At 35.7% G+C, this 25,416-nt stretch overlaps 1 protein-coding gene and 1 non-coding gene across 2 annotated transcripts; one reads left to right on the top strand and one right to left on the bottom strand.

Annotated features, from left to right (window-relative positions):
• Positions 1-1,499: 1,499 nt before the first annotated feature.
• Positions 1,500-19,375, bottom strand: LOC143361948 (uncharacterized). Its single transcript, XM_076801689.1, has 10 exons — positions 19,304-19,375; positions 18,745-18,760; positions 18,486-18,541; positions 18,370-18,429; positions 17,588-18,312; positions 16,445-16,454; positions 16,041-16,305; positions 14,273-14,374; positions 10,144-10,965; positions 1,500-1,569 (listed from the first exon to the last, which is right to left on the bottom strand). Exons 1-9 carry the CDS (start codon positions 19,373-19,375, stop codon positions 10,163-10,165), a joined length of 2,109 nt encoding a protein of 702 aa, XP_076657804.1. The 3' UTR covers positions 1,500-1,569; positions 10,144-10,162.
• LOC143352188 (U5 spliceosomal RNA) lies at positions 6,350-6,474 on the top strand. The gene has a single exon (XR_013081877.1). It is a non-coding gene; the product is annotated as a U5 spliceosomal RNA (small nuclear RNA).
• Positions 19,376-25,416: the final 6,041 nt, after the last annotated feature.

Raw genomic sequence — 25,416 nt, 5'->3', positions numbered from 1 at the left:
TGGACAGAACGATCAAAGACCGGTCGAACACCGTTTCTCTCCATATCCTGCTACTGGATTCCCTCGTGAGTGTACACCTGTGTGTTACCAACATGTGTGATCCAGTGACCCACTATATTCACCGGTGCTACGTGAGTTTATGACTAAAATTATGCGTCCTATCATTCAGTCTTCTTCCACAGTCGAACGGGAAACTTTTGTATTCGACCGTCACATTTTGTAGAACAGCGTGTTGCCGACTAGTAAATTTGTTATTATCCGACAGATCGTATATCTATGTATTGAAGTAAAGTTATAACAATCGTAGGTAGGTGAGGAATTTTCTATTGAATTGTACGGTTCAATCTTCCGTTGAATTTAACAAACGATAACGTTTCATATATTTTTTTTCCTGTAATAACACTCTTTATGAAGACTTTTTAATTATGATCGTTGTCAAATGCCGATAATATAAAAGTGAAAGTCACTATTTTTTATATAATACCGCTGCCCATGAATATTTTAATGTTCATCGACGAGTGTCGTTTAGGTTTTAAAGTTCATTGCACCCTCCGTGATACTTGACCGTGAGAGATCGAGGCTGGACGGTTGCTCCATATGATTTATTTCGTGGACGAATGGAATTATCCCGCGTTCTTCTTTTACTGATGGATCACGAAACTGAACGATGCCCATGTACACTGTTAAATTACTTTTGAAATTTCAAGCTCGCGAATTCAAACAAAAGCACACTGTTTGAAACGTTTAGGATATATACAATTCTAAAAGAAGCGAAATATATTTATTAAACATAATTATAATAAGTAGGGAAATACAGTAACAATAAACAAACGGGTTTATTTATAAATACGGGAACGAAGAACAATATTACACTCATTCGCTGGTATTCATCCGAATTTTACAGTTTGTCGCATGGGATGTTATTATATAAATATTAAGGAATTCATAATAATACTATATACGCTACATAATTGTATTCTAATAGGCATCGGAGAAAGGAGGAGAGTATAAAATTAATTAGTTATATGTTTCTATGGCCTTTGTCGTTGGATAAAAACACGACATCGGTAGTTTGCAAAACTCCTTTGCACCTATGTACAAAATGGACATGCTGCTGCTAGGTTCGTGATCGATGTATTCTGCATTTAACAACAGAAGCACGATAATCTTATAACTCGCGTTAAAAAGTTACGTAAAAATACTTTCTACACTGGGTTGACTCGCACATAATTGTCCAACATTCGTCGTTGTTTTACATACAGAACCGCTTTCTTTTTGTAAATAACTTCAGCAAGATTCATCCGTGAATAACGGAGCCAAGCTGTAAAATCTTACGGTCTTGTTTTGCCGACTAGGTGCTACATCGTTTATACTGTTGATTGTACGCGAGCTCCGCCTCATTTTTGCCAACATTAATGCGAAATTCCATGGTCTCAACGAAATGACATTTTTGTTGTGTTTTTAGTCGCCGTTAATGGAACTTTGATCTCCGATACGATGTCATCACGTATACGTTTTGCCATGAGAACCCACGTATGGAAGGACGGGCCACGTAAATTGTATAGATCGCTGCAACAAAGAGTAAAAATGTTAGGTGAGTGTGATAAATACATTTCAATTCTATGAAACTTGTACATTTTTGACACAACGTATTAGATTGGTGCAGAAATAATTGCGGCATTTGTTCCTTAATTTTAAAACTATATATTTTGATTTATTTACCAAGTTGAGCTAAACGTCGAATGACTATTGTACAGTAAAGTCTTGATCTAACAAGGAGAGGCCACGTCCTTCGGGTCACCGATTCGGTTGAAACTTGGCACACTTATAGATCTCGTTCTCCTCTTTACGAATATATACCATTATAGGGGCAGATACCCAATACTTTTCGAGATATTGATGATTGAAGTTTCATTATTTCCCATGTAATGCCGTATTTTTTCTAGCCTACAACAAGAGTCGATGTGGCGCAACGGTAGCGTGCCATGTTTTCAGCCGGACGACCAGGGTTCAAATTCTGCCGAGTAACGCATTTTTTTTTAAATTTCATTATGTTTTATCATTGCATATTTACATTATTAATTTCAAACGATTAAATTTCACGCATAAAATTGCATTTTGAATTACAAATAACATGTATTTCGTATTTCGCAATTCCATTTAAATTATATAATCAACACGGATCAGACAGGATGTCAGTGTCAATCATCGTTCGAAAGGACAATAACATATAAGGGTGTAAAGACCGCACTTGTTTAAAAAAAGGTAGATGAACTTATGTCACATCACACAAACGTAATAGTAACTTGTTCGAAATCCGGAAAGTTAACACAAGATATTTATAAAGAGTTCTTAAAATTTAATATATAAATTACTATTACTATTTAATTACTATTAATTATTATTTAATATATAACAATAGTAAATAATCCTGTTGTTAGTAAATAAATACATGTTATTTGTAATTCAAAATGCAATTTTATGCGTGAAATTTAATCGTTTGAAATTAATAATATAAATATGCAATGATAAAACATAATGAAATTAAAAAAAAAATGCGTTAGTCGGCAGGATTTGAACCCTGGTCGTTTAGCTGAAAACTTGGCACGCTACCGTTGCGCCACACTGACTCTTGTTGTAGGCTAGAAAAAATACGGCATTACATGGGAAATAATGAAACTTCAATCATCAATATCTCGAAAAGTATTGGGTATCTGCCCCTATAATGGTATATATTCGTAAAGAGGAGAACGAGATCTATAAGTGTGCAAAGTTTCAACCGAATCGGTGACCCGAAGGACGTGGCCTCTCCTTGTAAGACGAACGGAGCTACACGATTTTAGTCAGTTCGCCTATTCTCTCCACTGGGGGGCATACCCCGCGAGGGGTCGAGAAGTTCGAGCTGCCTCGGTCGCCGAGCAGTGTAAAATGTAAACTAAAGTGTAAACGGTATATCGGTGTGAACCACTACTAATCCAATTACGAAACTTCTTGATTTTTCATTATTTTTTTTATGGGACTTTCACCAACTTATTTGCGGAATTTTTCTGATTAAAATAACACTAAACACGATATGCTTTGAATTGTATTTAGTGGTCTAACGTAGTGCGTTTTTATTTTAGTATGTTTACACGCGCTGTCCCTTTCTACGTTCGGCGCGGACGACGCGTTCACAAGAAAATAGTAGTCCTACATGATCTATGTCAGAGCACGCACCCGAAAATTAGGCTTAGATCAAGACTTTTCTGTACCATCAATTTTTAGTTATTTTGCAATCTCCCTAGACGTTTTCCGAGGATCTGCTTCGCAAATAGTGCTAATCTTCGAGACTTTTATCCCTGTCATGGAATTTTTAAAACCAGTGTTGAGTTGTTACCTGTTCCATAGTCCCCTGACCAAACGCATTGTTTATACAGCGAGCGGTTGCTGACACTCTCCATCCTAATCTGAACTCGTGTAATAAGATCGTGCTTGTTACACGATCGCATTTTTTCTTCATTTTTACTTTGATAGCAAACATAATTCAATAATAAACAGTTAGGCCAAAAGACAGAACACAAATTAATGGATAAAGTTTCGTACTTTCCATTATGTAATAAGATAAAACTTCGCTTCACAAAAATCGCTGAAGTGTAAACGTATGTAAACCGCAATTGTTTTTGCACCACTCTAATAGATAAGAGTTTGTGTTTTAAAATTGTTTTGTCAACAGATTTTGCAGAGTTTGGACTTAATTATGCTGCTCTGGCTGGATGAAAAGTACCCCGAACGAAATTAGATGGAACTAAATTATTGTGGAGCACACAGATTTAGCTCTTGGTAAAAATAGTACAGTGAATTCTCGATATATGTCCACAACACGGGTATTGCCAGCGTCATGTATCGTCCAGGAGACATCCCCGAGCCGTGTTATGTTTACATTCCTCGGCGTTCGAAGCCTCTCGAGCTTTATGGCCCCTCACGAGGTATACCCCGCAGTAGTGGGGATAATTCCGCGACGGTTATCATCCAGGTCTTGGCGACATATGTAGAGAAATCACTGTATACATAATTCAAAGCACACGGTGCACAACGTTCTAACTTTCAAAAGTAAAGGTAAAGTAAATTATCCGGTAAAGATAATTCTGGATATAATATCGAGATAAACATCTCGTAGTCAGAAAATAGGATACAGGCTTTCTTAGGTGATACAGATACAATATCGACCATCTTGCTTTACATGGATTTAAAACAGATCATTCTAGACTGAACTAACTCGAGAAACTTGCTACAGACTATTTCTAGCTGACTAGACATTTTCGAGTTTGACAAAGTCGATATAGGCTACTTTGGGATTAACTGATTTGGCAGATATCATCACACACGTTATTAGGTCGACTGAAAAGTTTCTATCGTTTCTTGTGATTTTATTATCTCTCTCTTTTAATGCGAGTTAGTATCACCTTTCGTTCTCTGTAGGAAGTATAAATTCAAAAATGTATTTGCATCATATTACACAATTGACAACCCGAGATATACCCTTAAGAATCAAATTGTATTTGATTGCCAAAAAAGATATGAAAAAGAGAAAATGTAACACGAACATATATTTATGACAGTCGGCGAATCTTTATGCCAAATAAAAACAATATAACAATAGTTCGAAATTTTTCGAACTTTCTTATTGTTTCGTGTCCTGCTACCCATTTTTGTTATATGGTAAATGCATAAAGTCCGCAGTTCATTTATGACTTATTTAAGGAAGATAATTATCTGCAATAAATGCTATTACTGAATTATTTCAAAACGAAACGGACTTTACAATTTGTAAATTAATACGCCAAGAAAAAATAATTAACAATTGCTTGTACATTAATACAAACAGACAAAATAATATAAAATTATAATTCCTCGTACAATAATATAGATAGCAAAGTACAAATTACAATTTATAGAACTGTATTCAGAAAAATGTAATATATCCAATGCATGTAATCCCAAACAGAAGAAAATTTTCAAAATTCCAAAGTTTCATTGATATAACTGGAAATCAAAAAAATTTTGACTACTTTGCGATTTCTATTCATTATTCATCATGAATCATGTCATCATGAATCATTGGTTGAGAATCAGATTCAAATAGTGTCTACATTGAGTACCTTTAGTTTTAAATAGGCGTATTCCCCTTGTCTCCAGTTTCTATTGATTTTATTTAAATTTTATAAATTAAAATTAACTTCAAGTAGTCTATCTTAAACCTTTTACAGTTAACATGATTTATATGACGTCCTTTAAGTTCAAAATAATCTCTATAGAGTGTGTCGAGTTTAGGGTAATTTGTGTTGTATTTATTCATTAAAACTATACCGCTTTCGCTTTGCATGAGTTATATATAGTTTAGAGCAAAAGATGTATGTTATTATTCTTGTAATCAATTCAATAACATATATGCTACTATTCTAATCAGTTCTGCTATACTACTTGTCTGTGCTGCTCTAAACTCTTCAACTACGCACTCATAATTCATGCAATCGTTATAGGTGAGATTGAATATTATATGGCAACCTTGACAAACGATAGTCGTTCAAATACGATGGCTTATCGCGTCTCCTTTAACTCCTTGTATTATAATATCAAGTTTCGATTAACCTTCCGATAACAAAGTTCGGGTGTATTTTGACCCAGAGTATCAAAATTGTCATCGATTTTCTGGCGAATTAATTCAATGAACAGCTGCTGCATTGGGAACGATACATAGACAGATTAAGTGACTGCAAGAAGTATTTTCAAAGATATGTTTTAAAAAATTGATAAATAAAGCAGTAAATGGTCCTGTACGTCAACAGTCATTGGCATTAGTATTCGAACACTCTTAAAAAGACGATAACTTTTTAAATATTGAACCATATCACTTCCATCTTTTTTTTGTTGAGAAATTAGAACAATTAGTTTACTACATGGCGTAGGAAAAAGTTGCTTTTTACAACTATTTGATGTGAGTCTATATTAAAAATTTTTAAAATACATTTTGCAGATTTGTGTCGTTAACAACAAGTTCTTTTAATCCGTAAAAAATTCTTTTTCAGTTACCCATATTTGGCTATTAGATAAAATACAGTAATGTCCCGGTTTATGTGAAAATTTCAGGATTGAAAAGTCACTTATATCGTGTAAAAATTTTACTCTTTGATCTCTTACACGCCGTCCTCGGACGTAGAGACAATACTAATCCACAGACGTTTTCATGAAAATTTTACCAACATATTTGCGATATTTCTCTGATTGAAACAAGAGCAAAATTGAAAATTTTCCCTCCGCTAGATATATCTAGATATACCCGTTATATCTAGACAGCGCGGTGACTAGCTCGTCACTCTGGTTTCCCTTCAGATATCGCATCTGAATCTTTCGCCTTTTACTAAAGATTTCCGTGGAGGGGAGCAATTGATGAGTCTAATTTGACTATTTTTCTTAGTTCCCAATGCAAGTTGGGTCATTACTGAATGAAATCAAAAGTTTTTCTCAGGATTCAACTTTTCAAATGGTCCGAATTTTTCTACTTGATTCTGTTCAAGAAAAATTAATTTCAACCCAGAAGACTGGAATTTATCATCTAATGTATGTATCAATTTTTTAGCACATTCAGAATAACTCCTACATTATTAAACCTACTACAGGTAAGATGGCCGCCTTGATGACTCTGTGTAACCACACACACATAGAAGAAACCCATATACAGGGTGAGTCACCTAACGTTTGCACCTCAAATATCTTTGTTGTTTCTAAAGATAAGTAAAATATGGTAAGGACAAAGTTGAATGGTACAATGGGGCTGACACGATGCCATCAAAAAATTTTGATTTTAGGTCATTTTTTAGAGATATCAAGGTCACCTTTACTTTTTTAAATGGAACCACTCTTTTTTAAACACCTACAATGATAGTCCCTTTCATTAGGAATTCAGTGACTACAATTAGTCCAAGGTCATTCAAGGTCAAGGACAGAAAAAACGTATAAAACTAAAATATGGAAGCAGAATACGTTTATCACGGTTGAGACTTGTAGGAAATAGTAAACATACTATGGTCGTAGTTAAAGTAAACATACTAAGGTCCTTCAATGTTATTCAGCATTCTTACTTACTATCAGTAAGTATGTTTCCAAACGCGATTCCGCTATGTTATATTCGATGACTAAAAAGTGTGATATGATCACGATTTACTGTGAATGTAGAAAAAATGCAGTGCAGGCCCGACTACTTTATGAAGAAAGGTACCCCGAGCGAAACACTCCTTCTAGACATACTTTCACTAATACATACAGGTTGTTTCGAAGTACTGGAAGTGTACATGCAAGACAGCACAAACGGAAGAATCCCACGACTGATGAAGACAATGAAATAATATTTTAGCAGCTATAGCTGTCAATCCTCACGCGAGTACGAGAAAAATTTCCCGGGAAGCAGGCATAAGTCAAAGTAGCGTAATACGATTTCTGGCCCGACATAAATTTCATCCGTTCCACATATCGCTCCATCAAGAATTGCACGGGAATGATTTTCAAAATAGAATTAACTTTTGTCAATGTGGATTGCTTCAAAATCATTCATTTTTTTCTAATGTCTTGTTTACGGACGAAGCAGCATTCACTAATCATGGCTCAATTAATCTACGGAACGCCCATTATTGGTGTGTGGATAATCCGCACTGGCTGCGAGATATTGATCATCAAAGACAATGGAGCCTAAACGTGTGGTGTGGTATTTTGAATGACAAAGTAATTGGACCATATTTCGTTAATGGAATGATAACGGGATAGAAATACGCTCAATTTTTGCAAGAAGATCTGCCAATTTTGTTAGAATATGTCCCTTTACAAAATCGCTATGATATGTGGTACCAACATGACGGTTGCCCTGCTCATTATGCACGAGTAGCAAGAGAAACGTTAGATTCTCGATTTCTAAACCGATGGGTTGGACGAGGCGGAACTGTTTCATGGCCTGCACGTTCGCCTGATTTAAATCCACTGGATTTCTTTTTATGGGGTCTGCTAAAAGAGACCGTGTACATGGATGCTCCAACAACAGTTGAAGATATGCGTCAGCGTATCATCACAGCATGTACGAATATCACCTCGGATGTACTTATCACAGTTCAACATTCCTTCAGAGCTCGTTTATCGTTTAGCCATCATTTCGAACATGTATAAAATACAGGTATTCTGCTGCCATATTTTAGTTTTATACGTTTTTCCTGTCCTTGACCTTGAATGGCCTTGGAATAATATAGTCACTGAATTCCTAATGAACGGGACTATCATTGCAGGTGTTTCAAAAAGGGTGGTTACATTTAAAAAAGTCAAGGTGACCTTGATATCTCTAAAAAAAAAATGACGTAAAAACAAAATTTTTTTATGGCATCGTGTCAGCCCCGTTATTTTACGTATCTTTAGAAACAACAAAGATATTTGAGGTGCAAACGTTAGGTGACTCACCCTGTATATACGTATACGAAACTTGCCAGGATTCACGGGGGCTCAAACTGACGCTTCAATATCGCAATTCAGAAGTGGTCAATTTCGTTTCCTAAAAGTCCAATCGGGGACTATACGATCTCCAAAATGCCTAGTTGCAGCATACTGCCTAACAGTGATAGTGAACCGCGAAATACAGTTTCAGACGCCTCGTGAGAGGCAGTATGCCGCCGAATATTACAAATTACTCCACGATGACGTACAAATAGGCATTTTGGAAATCTTGTCACTGTCGCCAGGTCGAGAAAATCGAGGGGAATACAATGTACCCCCTCTTTGATGACCAGACTAATATGTAACACATTGCGCATGCGCGACGGGGATTGAGTGGGACACCAAGCGTCGCCTTAGTCACGCGCGGCTCCATGCGGCACGTCAAGTGACCAGTCTACGGTCTTAGTGGGAGACGTTGGAGTGTGCTCATGGTGGTGGAATGGGATAGTGGAAGGGGAAAAGGAGGAGAGGAAACATATACCCAAATGGGCATCTTCTGGCGACACTGGACCGTATAACCCTAGATAACCAAATTGACCACTTCTGCATTGCTCATTGCGATATTGAAGCGTCAGTTTGAGCTCTCGTGAACTCTTGGAAGTTTCGTATACGTATATGGGTTTCTTCTATGTGTGTGTGGTTACACAGAATCATCAAGGCGGCAAGGCGGCCCTCTTAATGTTTCGATATATGTGAAAACTTCGTAACCGAAGTGTCACTTGTATCCAGAGGCGCCAGATCAAGACTTGATCCCTCACTGTAATTTCCCCTTCTATCGCGCCTTAATTTCCCCTTCTATCGTAAACAAAATAAACTTTTTCTGCTTCCAAAGATTTTATTATGAAACTTTTGGCAGCTTATTTGTGACATTTTCCTGATTCAAATGACATCAAACACGATACAATTTGTGTTATATTCACTTGTTTAATTCACGATATAGTAGAACCGAGGAATTTTAACTGTTACAACTTCGTGAAGAAAAGTTGGGAGATGTTCTATCTGGACCCATTTTAAAGCTTGAAACCTCTCCTTCTGACATCCCTAAATTGTATTTTCTTTGACGGTACTTTTGTGACACAAAGGTAACTAATCAGTGGCACACGAGTATACGGACAATATTACTAAATCATACAATGAATCGTGTTGCATATGGATCGCTTTAGATTGAACTGTTTACGAAGAATTCAGATAACATCGGTTCGGATAATGGAGGTTCTACTGGGTCTTCTAAACAACTAAATACGCTCCAAATAGTATCGTGCTTCGTCTCATTCTAATCAGAAAAATGTCACAAATATTCTCGTAAGTATCGTAAAGGAATAATTAAGAACAAGAACATTTTGTTAAATCCTGTGTCACATGCACGTGTCTTACTATAAATTTTCTTTTTCTTTTAGTTTCTTATAGTACTCACTGTACTGAGGATCTCTATGAAAATTCCCATTTTTTCATCTAATTTTATAGTAACTAAAATGACAAAAAAATTTCTTTCATTGACTAAACAATTCCTTCTGGCGAAAATGACATAAAAGCATTGTCAGTTTTTATCCTATAAATGCACGAAGATCCGCGGTCTAGTAGTGGCCGTGGCTAAAAAAATATATCATAAGGCAAGGGGTTAACGTTTCCAATTACCTGAGATCAGTCTTTTAAATTACGCTCGGGACAGTCTCATCTGTCGTAAAACGTCGTTGACGGATCTCCTTCTGTGCAGGCTATTCCGTCTCCTGTACAAACTGTACATATCGAAACCGGCGAACGGCTGGAATAATCCTTGGTTCTGCCAGTAGGGTGTCATGTAAGAGTTTAATAAAGGTGCCTTCAAAGGTGCTTGCAACGCAGCGCCGGGGTAAGTATTTGGGAACCCGGGTAAACTATGAAAGTTGTCGTGCGGTTGCAGTTTCGGCAGTTCGAAACCGCCCACCTGATTCACCGTGTGCACTTTCGTCGATTCGATCTCGGGCTCACTGCCGATCGACAGACTCCCGTACACGGATAAATCGTTGCTAGAGGTGTCTTCAAGCGGCACTTTCAAGTTTCCTTTGATAGGAAGCGTGTACCGAATGTGCACCGGTGGGTATTCAACGCTTTGCTGAATCGATAACGAGTTATGGATACCCGCCGGTGGTCCCCCAATCAATGGAGGATAAAGTGGATACTCCTGCGCGATTCCTTTTTTCGAATCGTCGAACAAATACTGATGACTCGGAACCTCGTAGCTGGATGGTGGATGATCGAGATGATGATGAGACTCTCCAGGGTGACTCGGTGGTTTGTGATCTCCGTGACCTGATACAGTGTTCTCGACGTCTTTTTCATCCAATTCCGGAGGTGGACCGTGGTAGTTTTCATTTGGATGAGTCAAACTTGGTTTGCGAGGGTCTAAGTCTGTGGCGTGGTCATCCTGACCTTCCGGGTGTGATGGTTTTGCGATCAGAAGGCCCGCGTGGTCATTGACTGTAAACGTGATGTCTGTCAGTCGAGTTTAATCCTCCGTTTAATTTCATGATTCTATTATACTGGTCGACAAAGAGTTTTTATTCGTATCCATGAGATGAATATTATATTGTAGAAGTTCGTGCGCTAATTACGAATCTGCAAACCGTTTTTCTCCATCCCCTCCAAGTTTTGAGTAATATGATTCTGAAGAAAAGACGAATCTCCAAGTTTAAGCATTTTTCTCTGCGTTTAAATGGTTTTGTGGGCTCTCCGTAATACAACACGGTAGTTTTTATAACATTGTAAATATTTAAACATATGCAAACGTTAGATAACATATGCGAGCGTTAGACGCCCTTAGCTAACCAATTTTCTTGGAATCTAAACAATTGTTCTGTACAAGAATCATTTGTGTAGATTCTATGGTCAAAGTGAAAAGATTCTTAAAATTGGAAATTTGGAGAATTGGAAGATGGAGAATTGGTTCAAATGTTCTTTATGACAAAATTCATGTTGACCAGTGGTATTTATAATTGGAATGTTTAGTCGCAAACATCTATATACACCAACAATATTCATTAAAAGTAAACAGATTCTGAAAAATGATATTTCCCACATTCATGTAAGAAATAGACAATCATGAAATCTATTAATACAGTTGTAAAATATATTTTCAATGTTCACTACGTCATAGAATTAAAACATCACTAAATTATAACTGATAAATTATTAATCTTGGAACGTTTGTAAACTTACTACTTCCACATACACAAACTTTTTCAAAGACTCTTTCTCTGTTATGTAAAATGGTAAATAATTTTTTATCAAACAGATTTATAATACGTGTTTAGAAAGACATTTCAACGTTCGATCTACAATTTTTCGTTGTGGTATTATTAGAATAATCTTGTATGTTCTTTCTGATCAGTAGCATACTTTTTAATTAAAATATAAAAACTTTTGAGAAATATATTAAAGGAGTACTTCTCTTTGTAATATTTATCACATAAGTAGAGTCGTTCGAATTTCTAAAATTTCAAGAACGCAACTTGTTTCTCTTCATTTCTATTATTCTATTCATTTATATGTTTTGTAAACAAATGCTAAACGATGTTGCTACGTTGTTAGAATTTGTTTAACACTAGGTTTACGGAGCACTAAAAATGAGTATTTTACATTACTTTACAAAAATAACATGATTGTATCTATCAAAATGTGTGGCCATCTTTTTAATAATATCCAAGCAAATCAATTTGTTAAATAATTCCTCATGCATGCATCTTTACAATCTCAATATTCGTAAATTAAAAATATTAGAATCCGTCATTTTGACGGGTCCCGTAACTCTAGTGTTAATGTCCAAGTCCGTTATTATTTTCATTTCAAATATTAAAAAATAGGCGAATAGATGTCTTGTAGAACTGAGCGTACGATAAGTTGTTTATTCAGTTATAATGTATCAAGTACGCTCAGTTCTACAAGACATCTATTCGCCTATTTTTTAATATTTGAAATAAAAATAATGAGGAACTTGGACATTAAACAAATTGTAATAACGTAGCGAGATAGTTTAGTATTTGTTTATAATATATATTATATCATACAGTTATATAGTACAGTCCCCTTTCCATTTGTAATTGTTAGTTGTAGATATTACATGCATTTGTCTAATATAAAATAATACATTAATTAAACATGTTTAATACTTTACACAGGAAACGTTATAATTAATTATTAATTTGCTGTTATTTTATGAATATGGCAATCACATATTATTTTCATCTAATTCGTCAAACGAAAGGTTAGTTCTTTTATTTTCATAGTGTTCCTCTTTCTCAATGAAGAACCAAGTTTTACAATGTTAAAAAAAATGAAATGTTTTTAATTCTTTACATTTTTTACATTTTCTACAAGTCATTCATACAATTACACAATCATTACACATCCATGCGCATATGTAGATACGCATATGTAGAATATGAGTAACTCGTGAACACGTAAAACTTTTTTGCGATCCTCGATTAGTAAAAGGATAAACATGAATTTTTTGCACTAAATGTAAGATCAAACTTATCGAAAAATAAATCCGGTAAAAGCATTTTACGTAAATGTTTCCAATTTATCGTGAAGATCTGCTAGCGGCGAAAGTAAATTAAGGGGCTACATATCTTTGATGAGGTAAAACAAAATTGATTTTTCAGAAGTAGGTATATATTCTGTTAGTACGATCTTCCTGGAATAAGCTCTAAAAATTTTACTTGAAAACACGTGAAACTGCTGGATTTGTAGTTCCGAAAGTGAAGTAGTATTGCGTATTGATAACAGATAAAAACTTTGCGTTTCCCTCGAAATGTACTTTTCTAGCCGGGCTTTCGACAAAATCTTAAAAACTGCATGACCGATTGTTCGAAATTATATTTTTACGTTGAATTTATCATACCTTTTTTTTATTACAAAATTACTGAAAGAAATGAAATTTCGGAATATGCAGTTTAAGCGTTCGCCATTTTTCCAACTTTCAAGATAAATTATTTATTTTCGTAGTGACCATAACGATAAACATACTGATTAGGAATCATTTAGATTTTTCGTTTCAGTCCACCCTGCGATTTCTAATCGTCTACGCCAGCAAGATACGAATTTTAAACGTACATTTATGTCGAAATAGAACCAAGAAGCAAGTAACTATAACTATATAAAAAATTGTTCTCTATAATAAAAGAGTAGCTAAATCGATTACAAAAAGAGAATTATATCATAAGATGTATATGATCACTTCGAACAAAAATTCATGAGAATTGTTAAATTTTGCAGCCGTTACGGGAGACTGGCCCCCTGACGAAATTCACACAGGCGAGATGAACCATGAAATACCGAACACATAACGGCCGCCACAGAGTTCAGGATGCCATTACAGAATTCCGAGCAGCCTCTACCCGACCCCAGTCACTCACTCCGTCCCAGAGAGGAAAGTTCCGGAGATTAGAATCTCGTTTGAAAGCGAAGACCGCTTTTACTTTCTTTATTTCAAAACGTACAACACTCTGACTCCTCGGATTTCCGACGCCTCTCACCGAATTTTTTTTCTTCTTCACAGAGAGACACACAACACATACACACAACACACACACACACACACACACACTGCCCCATGCGTTACACGCTATAATCGACGACTGTATTTATTTTCGCATGCATTTCACGGTAACGATATAATGACCGTCGCGTATTTAATTCTAACGAATTAGATGCTGATTACGAAGTTTAGAATTGTAGGTGGCAGTGTATAGGGTTAACCATGCACCGTAATGATGGAAAGTCTTACCGTCCAATGTGGAGTCGTAATTCAAATTTGCGTGGTAACCGTCATTTGGATCACTATATTCCTCGATACCCGGCGGAGGTCCGTCATAGCTTTCCTCGTGACCTACCGTTTCATTGTGAAATTAGGTCAAATGTATTTAGAATGTGGATATAGCGATATATTGTTAAGCAAGCAAATGTCTTATATATTAGTTTATATTATACGATGCTTAAAGTGTATGTGATAGGTTTCCCAAATAATATTATTAATCATGATTAACCTCTTAGCTGTGTAGCTCGATTTTTAAAGTGGGTCGTAAACATTTTTAAATATTTTATTGTTCACACTAAACATACTACTTTGTTTGCCTTCTTCATTTCGTTCTCGACTTAAAGTATTCGAAAACGTCTGAAAATTACGTTTTTACAAAAAAATGCATGCAAGCGGCAAGTAATTAATTTTATCGCATGACGAGTATACTCTTTACTGGTCTGTTGACGAGTATACTTTTTAATGACAACTGTTTGAGCATGGCAGGATTTTGTTCTTTTCATTTGACAAGAAATTGATAAACAAAATTAATATAAAAGTGTTAATATTGTTACTCTGTTCCCTGGAACTATTTGTTTACATATCTTCTTCTTCGATTCTGTTTTTTTTTTAAATAATCTAGTCAATATTAATAAATAATATTGCATTTTTTGTAGTTCCTTTCTCAACTGGATTATATTTTCAAACTCAAAACAATAAATACGATTTCATATGCTTATGCTTTCATTAATTCATTAAGAAAGTTCAACTTATTTACTCAATAAAAAGAATTGTAATGATTTTCAAATTATTATATGTACATTTTCTAAACGTTAGTATACACTGGTTTAAATTTTCAGTACTATTAGTGTTAAAAATGTTTCCGAAAAGATACTAAACGTTGTATGTATTACAATTAAGTTATTCTTCTGTTTGTATAAATAAATATTTTTAAACGTTAATTACCAGACTGTGGATTTTATGCTGTGGATTTATGGCAAAAATGAACAGGTGAAATATAAAATAATGAAGATATAAATGGTTTTTAAGAATTCAATTACGATATTTGTATCTCCTTAAAATTATTAACAGAAAAAATAAATGTCTATGCAAATCTCTATGCACAAAATTTGTCTTTTGCATGAAAGTCCACTCTCTATTAATTAATTATCATTGAAGAAGTAGTATGTGATATAAGTTTTGTAGTAGACATTTCTTTTTCAACTTAACTACAAAATGGATTTCGTAAATATTGTGTGGAAAAATGAAGAAAGCAATGGACAGTACCAAGATCAGTGATGGCGAACTTATGTCAAGCGTATCAAATACAAAAATTTCGTCAGCGCAAGAGCCAATCGCAGATTAATTCGTTTTCCTTTTTGATCGTCAAGAGTTGAGTTATATGAAATTCCACATTAATGTCTAATCCTGTTTCAATAAAATTCTACAAATCTTTTCCATTCATGTTTGCCATATTACTAACCTCTTCAGGGATACTGGCATATATGTGGACATTTATTGTCTGTTTAAATTAAAATTATTCTAACAATAAGTAAAACAAAATCAAAATTTGTTCGACAGAATCGCTAAAGAATCTCTGAATGACAATATTTTAATCAAACAAGAGAATTCGTCCCTAAAGAGGGTAAAGTAGCTTGACGCGTCAAAGTCAATGAATATTGTTTACGAATTATGTCACATGTACATAAACAATTTCGCCACCGCTGTCCTACATTACAGAGTTCTCTCCAGAACTTACCACCTTCCGGATGATGCTCGTAATACTCAGGATGAGCTGGTGCTGGCGGGTTCGCAGCATTCTTCGCGATATTAGTACCCAAAGATGTAATCGCGTCTCCCGCTTTCGCGATCATTTTGCCTTTCGTCGAAACGAGGTAACCACCTCCCTTGATAAGCTGACCTTTCAAAGCAATCACACCACCACTTATGGCTTTTACCGCCTGCATTAATGCGTTAATGATCGCCTTTTTGAAGTCCCAAACGCTGAACTCCTTTTTGTCGTACTATCATAGAAAAATTTCATTAAACTAAGACAAACGCGTATTCAAGTCCATCGAAATGCAATAAAATCGTTGCTTTATTGAATATTATAGATTGCTTGGTACAGCATTGATATATTATAAAAACAGCCTCTAATCTAACAGAATGAATGCTTATATCTTAGTAATTAACGTGCAATCTTTCTTCGTCTTTCACATAGCTGATATTTTGATTCGTGTCAACGGCTATATTGTTCGCCTGCGAGAGAAAATTTGTACAGTCTTATATTTTCAATCTCAGTCTTATCATTCGATATTCACGTGTCCTTGCATCGTCGACCCTATCTTCGTCAGGATTACATTCGAACTAAGATTACCTGCTAATTCTAGTATCCGAAAAAAGACCGTGTCAACTCCGGTGATGTCTACATTATACAAAAACGTTCAAGTCGTTCAATTACGTTATTCAAACTGGATCTTACGACACGGGTAAAGACACCATTCGACGGTGACGTTTTCACGTTTCCATGGAAACAATTATTCGACGACGGTGAAAAACCGAGTCACAGACGTTTGAAAGCCGATCGAATAAGGGGCGATGATGAGAACCAGCTAAGATTTCCCTCCATAATTGCAGCTTCGACGACCCAGATAGTGATTTTCTTTTGTGCGGTAAATATATTGAACTAACTTTTCTATAACATGTCTAAGTCTACTACAATTCTATTATTCTACACTAAAAAAAGAAAGTGAGTAGGTATATTCATGCATAGTTTGATTTGAATTCATGAATACGTTGTTTCGATCATGCTAATACTGTCGCGCACCTACATTAACCGTGGGAATTCCTGTCTTAAATGTTTTCAATGCGCGTTTCGACTAAAATCTATTTGTTTTTTCTTTTTTAACAAACGAGACGACTTTCATTCGTGACGATTGTTTAAAAATTTCGAAAGATAAAGCATACGGAGTCATTTCAGAACGGTACCGGCATTCGACGACAGAATCGCTCATTTCCGTGTTCCCACTTCGGCGGGAAAAGAAAAATTAATATATTCCGAAATAATCGACGATTACACGCAAGCTTTTACCTCCGCTATGCGATCAGAAATTCCCCCGGTATGATACGTCCGCCTTTCGTCTCGCCAGCGGACCCTCTTAGTTGCTTACTATAGAAAGTTTTGCGTCGATCGTGTGCTCTGATCGAGCTCGCCGTGATCGCGTAATGTATGCATGTACGTAGCTTCAAATTCTTGCGAATAATTACATAGTTACCGGGTGAGCGGGGGATCCATAGTATCCGTACTGTCCGTAGGGTCCGTATTCTGGTTTTTTCTGTGGGGCCGAAGAAGCTGCGGAGCTCGATGAAGTCTGGGCAGAGCTCGAAGCCGACACCGAAGAGGAGCCTGTCGACGCACTGCCCGATGCACTGACCAGACCGCCGATTATGCCCTTGGCTATGCCGCCTATCAGACTTGAAGATCCTTGTATAATTCCTCCGGAATCGGATCCAGAATTTGCAGGTTGTCCATAGGTGTCTCCACCGCCGCCATAAGGCTCCGGCGGGTATTCCCCGTATCCTTCCGGCGGATGTCCTTCCGGTGGTTTGTCGTATTCCGAGTACGCGTACTCGTCGCGTTTCGCCTCGTATCCATCGTTCCGTTCACCGGACCGCTTTATTCTCTCCTGCATCAGTGCCATATACTTCGGGTTCTCGAGCAGTTCCAGCACAGCTATGCTTCCTCGTCTCACGATATCCTCTTGCAAGTCCTCCGGCAGGATTTGATAGATTTCCAGGGCCACTTGCCGCTCGTCCAGGTTCGTAGTCACAGGATCGTTGGACGCGGTCTCCAGGGACTGCGATTGATCGATTGATGTTTCTTGGTCTGGCGACGTCCTCCGATACGGAGCCAATCGTTCCAGCTGTGCCGACGCCCGCGCCTTCAAATTCTGCTCGCTCGATTTTGTGCCCGCCGAAGGATCGATGAGGTTCAAGCAACAGACAACGATCGCGGCGACCACTTGCGGAAACTGAAACGAATTTCGCATGTGATCAGTCATCGGACAGGTGGTGGAAGCTGCAATTACCGTCTTGTTTTTTAACAATCGGCTGCCTTCTGGCCCCGACGAGACAGTAAGAACTACTATCTAAAGTAACTCGTTATCTATTGGTTGTATCAAAAACTTTTTAATGAATTATGTACCATTTTAAGGGACACATCGAGTGAGTACAATCTGATCCTTTTATATCTCAGTTTATCTGAGATATCAAGGTGACCTTGAGGTTTTTCAAAGGTTTTTCAAGGTCAACCTAAGGTCATTATATTGCTTATAAATTACGTGTTAAAAAAAGGGTGCATTGACTATGAAAAATGTCAAGGTCACCTTGATATCTTAGAAAAAAATGAGATATAAAGAAATCAAATTATACTCCTTCGATGCATCCGTTAAAATACTACATACTAAATTGGAAAGTTGTCTGGTACAGACAACAATAAGACAATAGATACTGATTATTTAAATGATTTGCACACAATGCTTCGAATTATGGCATGTTTGGCCTTATTTTAAACAGAAAAATGTTCGAAATATGTTGGTCAAAATTTCATGAACAAATAATTAAAGATAGTGAAGTTTTTCCTGATCCCGTATCATGTTACATTTCTCGGCCAACGAGCTTCTAGGTACCTCAAAAGTTACGTGCAAAGTAGTGGGGATACATTTTCCACAAATATCGTGCACAATTACAAAATGTTTAATCCTAGCGCGTAACTCATTTTCACAATTTAATTTGTCCCTTTATCTTATCATCGTATTAATCTTTTACCAGGCATGGAAACAATTATGCGTCGTTTTAGTAGGTTTTGTTTAAAACCAACCGTGAAACTTTTTTAGAGAATGCTCCTATATTATGTCTGGGTCTTTTTTGACCCAGGGTATCAATATCTTCATTTAATTATTCAGTTTCTAGCGATTAAATTAAATGAACAACTGTTACATTAGAAACAAAAGAAAGACAAACGTATCTATAAGAACTACCTCCAAAAATATGTTTAAAAAACTGATACGTGTGAATAATCCTAAACGTCATCATTTATATGGATAGTTATAAGAATGGTCCACTGTCCGATGGTTAAAACAAATAAATAAATGTTTTCGTTCGAATAGCACATGTAAAATACGAAAGCAAAAATTTTCCTATAACAGGAACAGATACTCCTGGGACTCTATATTACACAACAGATGAAAGAGAAACAATTGACTTGCAATGAAGTGTAAAACTTGTGTTGAACTAAAACAAACAATAAAGAAAGCGATTTAACATATAAAACTGCATTCTGTAATAACATTTTAATCGATGAACACACGAAAGAAACGGTAATACGTTAAAGAAAATAAAAGAAAACATTTTTCCAAAGTCGACATTCTATTCATCGAAAATCGTGTAAAAGTTAATAAACATGCTAACAAACCGTGTGAAAGTACATAAAACATGTTAAAAACCCGTGTAAAAGTGAACAAAACGTGTAAAAGTGATTAATAAAATGTACTAAAAACATCGTGTGAAAAAGGTAACGGCGTAAAAGGAGTCTCAGGTTTACATAGTTTGTTAATATTAAAATGTTTCTAATCATTATGACAAACACGGAGGAATATTCAAAACACAACAATATTAAAAAGTCATTACACATTAACCATATTAGTAGATGAATCACAATTCATGTCTGTGTTTCTGTTGAGGAGCCTTTCTCTGTAAACAGTCTAACATAACTTGTTCAATGAAATTTTGATTACACAGATTATAAAATACTTGTTCTGTGAGAATACTTTTCAAAGAAGTTCCTAAGAGCTACAGTTCTCCCTGTAACCATGTGAATAGATACTTTTCGAAAAAAAAAACATAAGTTCGAAAATAATTTTTTTGAAAATCAGCTTTATACCTTAAAATTATATATAATCAATCTGTAGCCTATAATAGTGTTTCCAGATCTGAGAGCTTCATTACATTTGTATTCTAAGATCGGACATTTCGTATGCACCAATGTAATACAAAAAGTTTATAAACTGTTATTATTGCACAGCAACAAAGTTCCTTTTTCAATTTTATACTGAAAAACGAATGAAATCATTTCTATCCCAATTTGATCGGCACGTTTCAATTATTTGCTAGTATGTCACATTGAATAACACTTTTTTCACATACGGATTATGTCCTCCTTGAACAATTACCGAAAGAAGCATTTAATGGCAGGCAAGGAAATTGCACAGACCCTAAAAGAAGTTTATGGGACGACGAATTAGTGACGACAAAACGTGCTGTAACATATCCGTGAATTTATAAACCAGTCGGGCGTGGAGCATAGTAACGTGAATGCAGCAAGTGGAGCGGTTCTTGGTGAAAGTCACACGAGGACGCGCGGCCTAAGGTTCCGCTTTAGAAGATGTCCATGTATGTGACCGCAACAAACAACGATCTTGTCAGAAAATTGCCGGTTTCACGAGTAATATCGAAAGAAAAAGAAAAGAAGAAATTGACGGCGACAACACGATGAAACACATCTGCATGCTGAAAGTTAATGACAATTTCTTTTTTTTTTTTATATTATAAAGTCGATTTCAGTTCTCGAAATTTCCACGCACATATCGAAAGTCTGACACGGAATCTTAACATTTTCCGCTATGGTTTCTACGCAAAAATATTTCTCTTGATCAAAAAAATCTTCTAACACGAAGATAATAATTATATAATTAGGCGAACAAATTAATTCCTAGTCTATTCTTTGCGAATTTATTGACTGTTCGAAAACAATTAAAGTACATTCTTCTGCCTAGAATAATTTCCTTCACATTTTCTGCACATTTACTCCATCTTATAAATAATGAATAAATCTTTAATTTGCAGGATCAAAGATTTAGATTTAAAATAAAGTTACAGTAAATTAATTGTTAGGGCCACGAAATAATTCGTACACCTAATAAATACAATTAGTGACAATGAGAAATATTAAAATGATTGTAATATTTTTAACTATGAAAAATGAAATGAAAATTTTAAAAACAGCGTGTCCATAAAACAACATTTAGGTTTAATGAAGGCTAAAAGTTACAGTGAGTCCTTCGTAACAAATGAAAGTAGGGATTTCTCTGTTACCTCTCAAGTTTCAATTGCGAGAAATAAGTTATGTTTGTTTTATATTATAGCTGTTTCCCCTCCTCGTGTGGAAAATACGAATAACGTCTCATCTCGTGTAGAATGACTTAGAAATCTCAATTGATCTAAATTTCTACGCGTAGAACCTGTTTAACTGCAAAAGAGATTACAAAACACTTTTAGCCACGACTCTCTTCATCTTGGATTGCAATTACTCGCAGAAGTGAAAATGCTGCACGATAGATTTACTCTCAATTGTTGCTGAGCGATTGAGCTACGAAATTGTTCGATTATTTCTTGGAAATTTCTATTCACATTTGAATCGTTACGTATTACTATTATGCGTACTGCACGGCGGATAATGAACGTTTTGCCACGCTAATGAAATTGAAAGTGCAGCAGTCTATAAGTGCATGTAAAACTGAAATCGCCCAGGAGATAGCGGTCCAGATGAAACTGGAAGCGCAGACGAACCACGTATGCTTTATTATTTCCGTGTTTGTTCGATTAAGCGCTCCAAGAACTTCCTACGGCCGATGAAAGTGATCGGCGCGTCCTTGGTCTTGCACTTGGAACAGTCAATGTTTAACCCAGTTTCAACCGTACACTTCGACTATAGCATTCAGACCTGCACGATTGCCACGATTTCTAAAAAACCAGCAAAAATATCACCCGAAGCTAAACTGTCTGATTCTTTCGAGAGAAATCTGACTCGCCCGACCACACAGATCAACGAAAATCACTTCCGGTTATCGGGACTGGTCCAAATTATTAAATGGCGAGGCGCCTTCCGTCACCGGTGACGCAACTTTCTTTCCATCTCAAATGAAGTTCGACTTTCCTTCCGTTCCTTGGAACCTTCGACTTCCACGTCCATTCGAATTTATTCAAATTAATGCCAACTTTCACGAAAATCGCTGATCATTTCCCCCAGCGAAGTCACGGAAGCACAGAGTCACGAGTTATTTTCATGTCTAATACCTGCATATATTGCAAATGTAAGACAAAATCGAAAAATTAATTAACATCTCGTTGAGCAAAATCAAGTTATTCCGTGGAATTACATTGATTTCAAAAGAATGCTGTTTCAGTGGATAAGAAGAATCTTTCGATTGAAGGATATGTATTGTGATGAATTCATTTAAAATTAAATTATTAAACTATTTCGTGTTTTGTAACTTTAACAAACAGAAGTGGTGACAACTTTTTATGTCTCATACACACCTGGAGTATAATAATGTGCTGGAAATCGTGTGCAGAGATACATATGAAAGTTTTTGTGATTTAGAAGTGTTTCAGTCGGTGCGAATATTTTAAAAAAATATCAAAAGTCTAAGAGAGGAGCTACGATGAAATGTGGAAAAGCCAAATTACAGTTAAAAATTTGTTAGTTAGAGTAGAAAATTGCATCGCATAAAAATCAGAAGCGGAAGAGTAACTCCCCACCAAGGGTACTAGGAAGATCAAACTCGGTGGAATACAACGACCTTAGTCGCGTTAAAGCCGGGAATCTAATTAACACTAGGTGTAAATGACCGCTTGTCAGTGACAATGATCCTAATTTTTACTTTTACATTCCCACTCGTGAGAAGATACAGATCAAAGCACGAATTTCTCCATTGTAGCATGTAGAAGGTGTGAGTGATGACGAACGAAACCGTGTTTTACTTTCACATGGGCGACAGATGCAATGATTTCCGAGCATACCACAGCCAGCCAGCCACAAAAAAGAAGCATGTAAGATGATTCATACTGAACATCACTTTACAATTCTTTCGACTCTGTCGTACAAAGAGTTGGGAGAAAAGCGTCGAATGATATGACGCGAAATGAATTGAAAATTTGAATCGTTGCCGAACCAGAAGCGGGGCAACGAGGCATTGTAGCCGGCAAAAATGAACACTTCACACATCGTGTAAATAGAATTCTGCGCACAATGATCTTGGGACGCGTACCTTCATCGTTGACTTTCACGGTAGATCGGTAAAAGGATCACGGCACTCTCACTGAACTCACTGGCCATCACCATCGAGTATTTCCTCTCTTTATACCGTCTCCCACCTTTTTCGAAGGAACGGGAGAACGTTGCTCGACTCCAGATTTTTCATTTCCAAAATTCGTATTCACTTCTCAGAAAAAAACATACACACGTATCAAATTGAATGAACGTGATCGTTCAAAACTTAAACGAGACACTTCGTTGCGAACAGAAAACGATCGTTGTTTTGCTTAGTACTAACTTTTATGTAGTTCTGAAAACTGGATTCAACAGAAATTTCATCATATTATTACAGTAAAGTGGATGATCAAATTATTAGAGCTGCTTGCATAACTTGATGGGTGTACATTAAGATAATTAATTCGAACATGAATGTCTATTTACGCTGAGTTTTTATTACTCCTAGAAAGCATTTTATTTTTATTATTTACATATTTATTTTATTATTATTATTCATGTAGGCTATAAATATGTTCTTCTCACTATGGTTTTAAGAATCGAGATAATATTTTCAAGTGTGTATTTTCTATGATTTTCAAAGTTTGAATTAAACGTGAAATTCATTTCTGAAGAGAAATGGAATCGATTCTCAATCGAATAGAAAGCTGTTGCAACAAAATTCTTTCCGCTAAATTGATAGTTAACAGTTTTTAATTATGCTTGCTCAAGAAATTGACTTCAAAAAATTCCCAATCATGAAGAATCAAAAGTGAAATATTCAAAGTTTTAGTATCCTTAAAACGAATAGAACTTCTTTAAATCGATGAAAGAAAAAGCTGCTATAATAAAATTGTTTAAATCAATGAAAGAAAAAGCTGGTATAATAAAATAGTTTAACAAAGTTAATGTTTGATAATTCTTAATTAGGTTTGACCAGGATTATTTAATTTTCTTGCAAGTATTAGGAATTGATTTCGAAATGTTGTCAATTATGAAGCATCGCAAGACATTACCTAAATTGCACATAAAAATGAAAATAACTCTTTTAAATAAGTAAGAGACCGATGTTACAATTTTTTTAGACAATCTGATATATGACAGTTCTCAATTAGGTGTTTTTAGTCAGAATTATTGAATTATCTTCCAAACATCAAGAATTAATATCGAAAAGTTGTGAATCATGCCATCGACGTATTTTCTCCAGTCGTGCCGAAACAATGATAACTGAAACGAAATCAAAATGCACGATTGTAAACGCGCATGAAAGCAGGTACGTGCATAGTACTAAAATATGAGCACTCGAGAAGAAGAAAAGAGTAGAAGGAAGACGCTTCCTTTTCATCGAACCGTTTAAGTCTGAGCACGCTAATGAAAGCAACCCAATGAAATGCAGGCGCATCCATCAGAATAACGAGTAGCCAGTTTTGTGCTTAGGTCATATCAAGCTGCCCGATGAATTTCATATTTTCTCTGTTCTTGTTGAAACGTAGACAATATAATCGCACGTGAACAATGAGACTGGCCGTCTGCTTGATCAAGCAATTAGAAATGCCTAGGTAAACTTACGATGTATTAAGTTTCCCTAGATTCACACAAATACGGAATCAGTGGTCGTATTTAATATCACGCCTTCAAAAATATTACGTAATTTATGCACACTGCCGCCCAAATATATTTGGTTAATTATTTTACATTTCACGTATGTTATTGAATAAAAATTATTGACGAACGATCACAAATAGGCTGCGAATTTTATGCATTTTTTGACAAAAACGATTTGGTGTTATTTAAAACAGCAGAAGGATTAAAAGAATTCAACAATTCGAAGATGAGAATTTCTTAATAAATTGGTCGAAAGTTACAGCAATTGCATTCGTAATGAAACAAATTTTTAGAATTAATATAATGTAAGTGACTCCTTCTGAAATTATTATTTAGAAGAAAATTATCGAATTTCTTTTATATGCAGCTCAATCATTAAAAAGCCTATTAATAGGCTTTCAATAGGTAAAGTGTTAAGAATGTAATATATTTCTTTCAACAT

This window comes from Halictus rubicundus, chromosome 2 (assembly GCF_050948215.1).
Source record: "Halictus rubicundus isolate RS-2024b chromosome 2, iyHalRubi1_principal, whole genome shotgun sequence".
In the NCBI taxonomy this organism is placed as follows: Eukaryota; Metazoa; Arthropoda; class Insecta; order Hymenoptera; family Halictidae; genus Halictus; species Halictus rubicundus.
The sequence above is the reverse complement of the archived record's forward strand: the minus strand, read 5'-3'. Positions and strand labels throughout refer to the sequence as shown.

Coding starts and splice junctions, on each gene's coding strand:
- LOC143361948 (XM_076801689.1), bottom strand. CDS start 19,375: ATGATGACGTTTAGGATTATTCACACGTATCAGTTTTTTAAACATATT. Junction 18,313..18,369: donor GATTGTTAAAAAACAAGACG/GTAATTGCAGCT, acceptor AATTCGTTTCAG/TTTCCGCAAGTGGTCGCCGC. Junction 10,966..14,272: donor TTACGACTCCACATTGGACG/GTAAGACTTTCC, acceptor TCACGTTTACAG/TCAATGACCACGCGGGCCTT.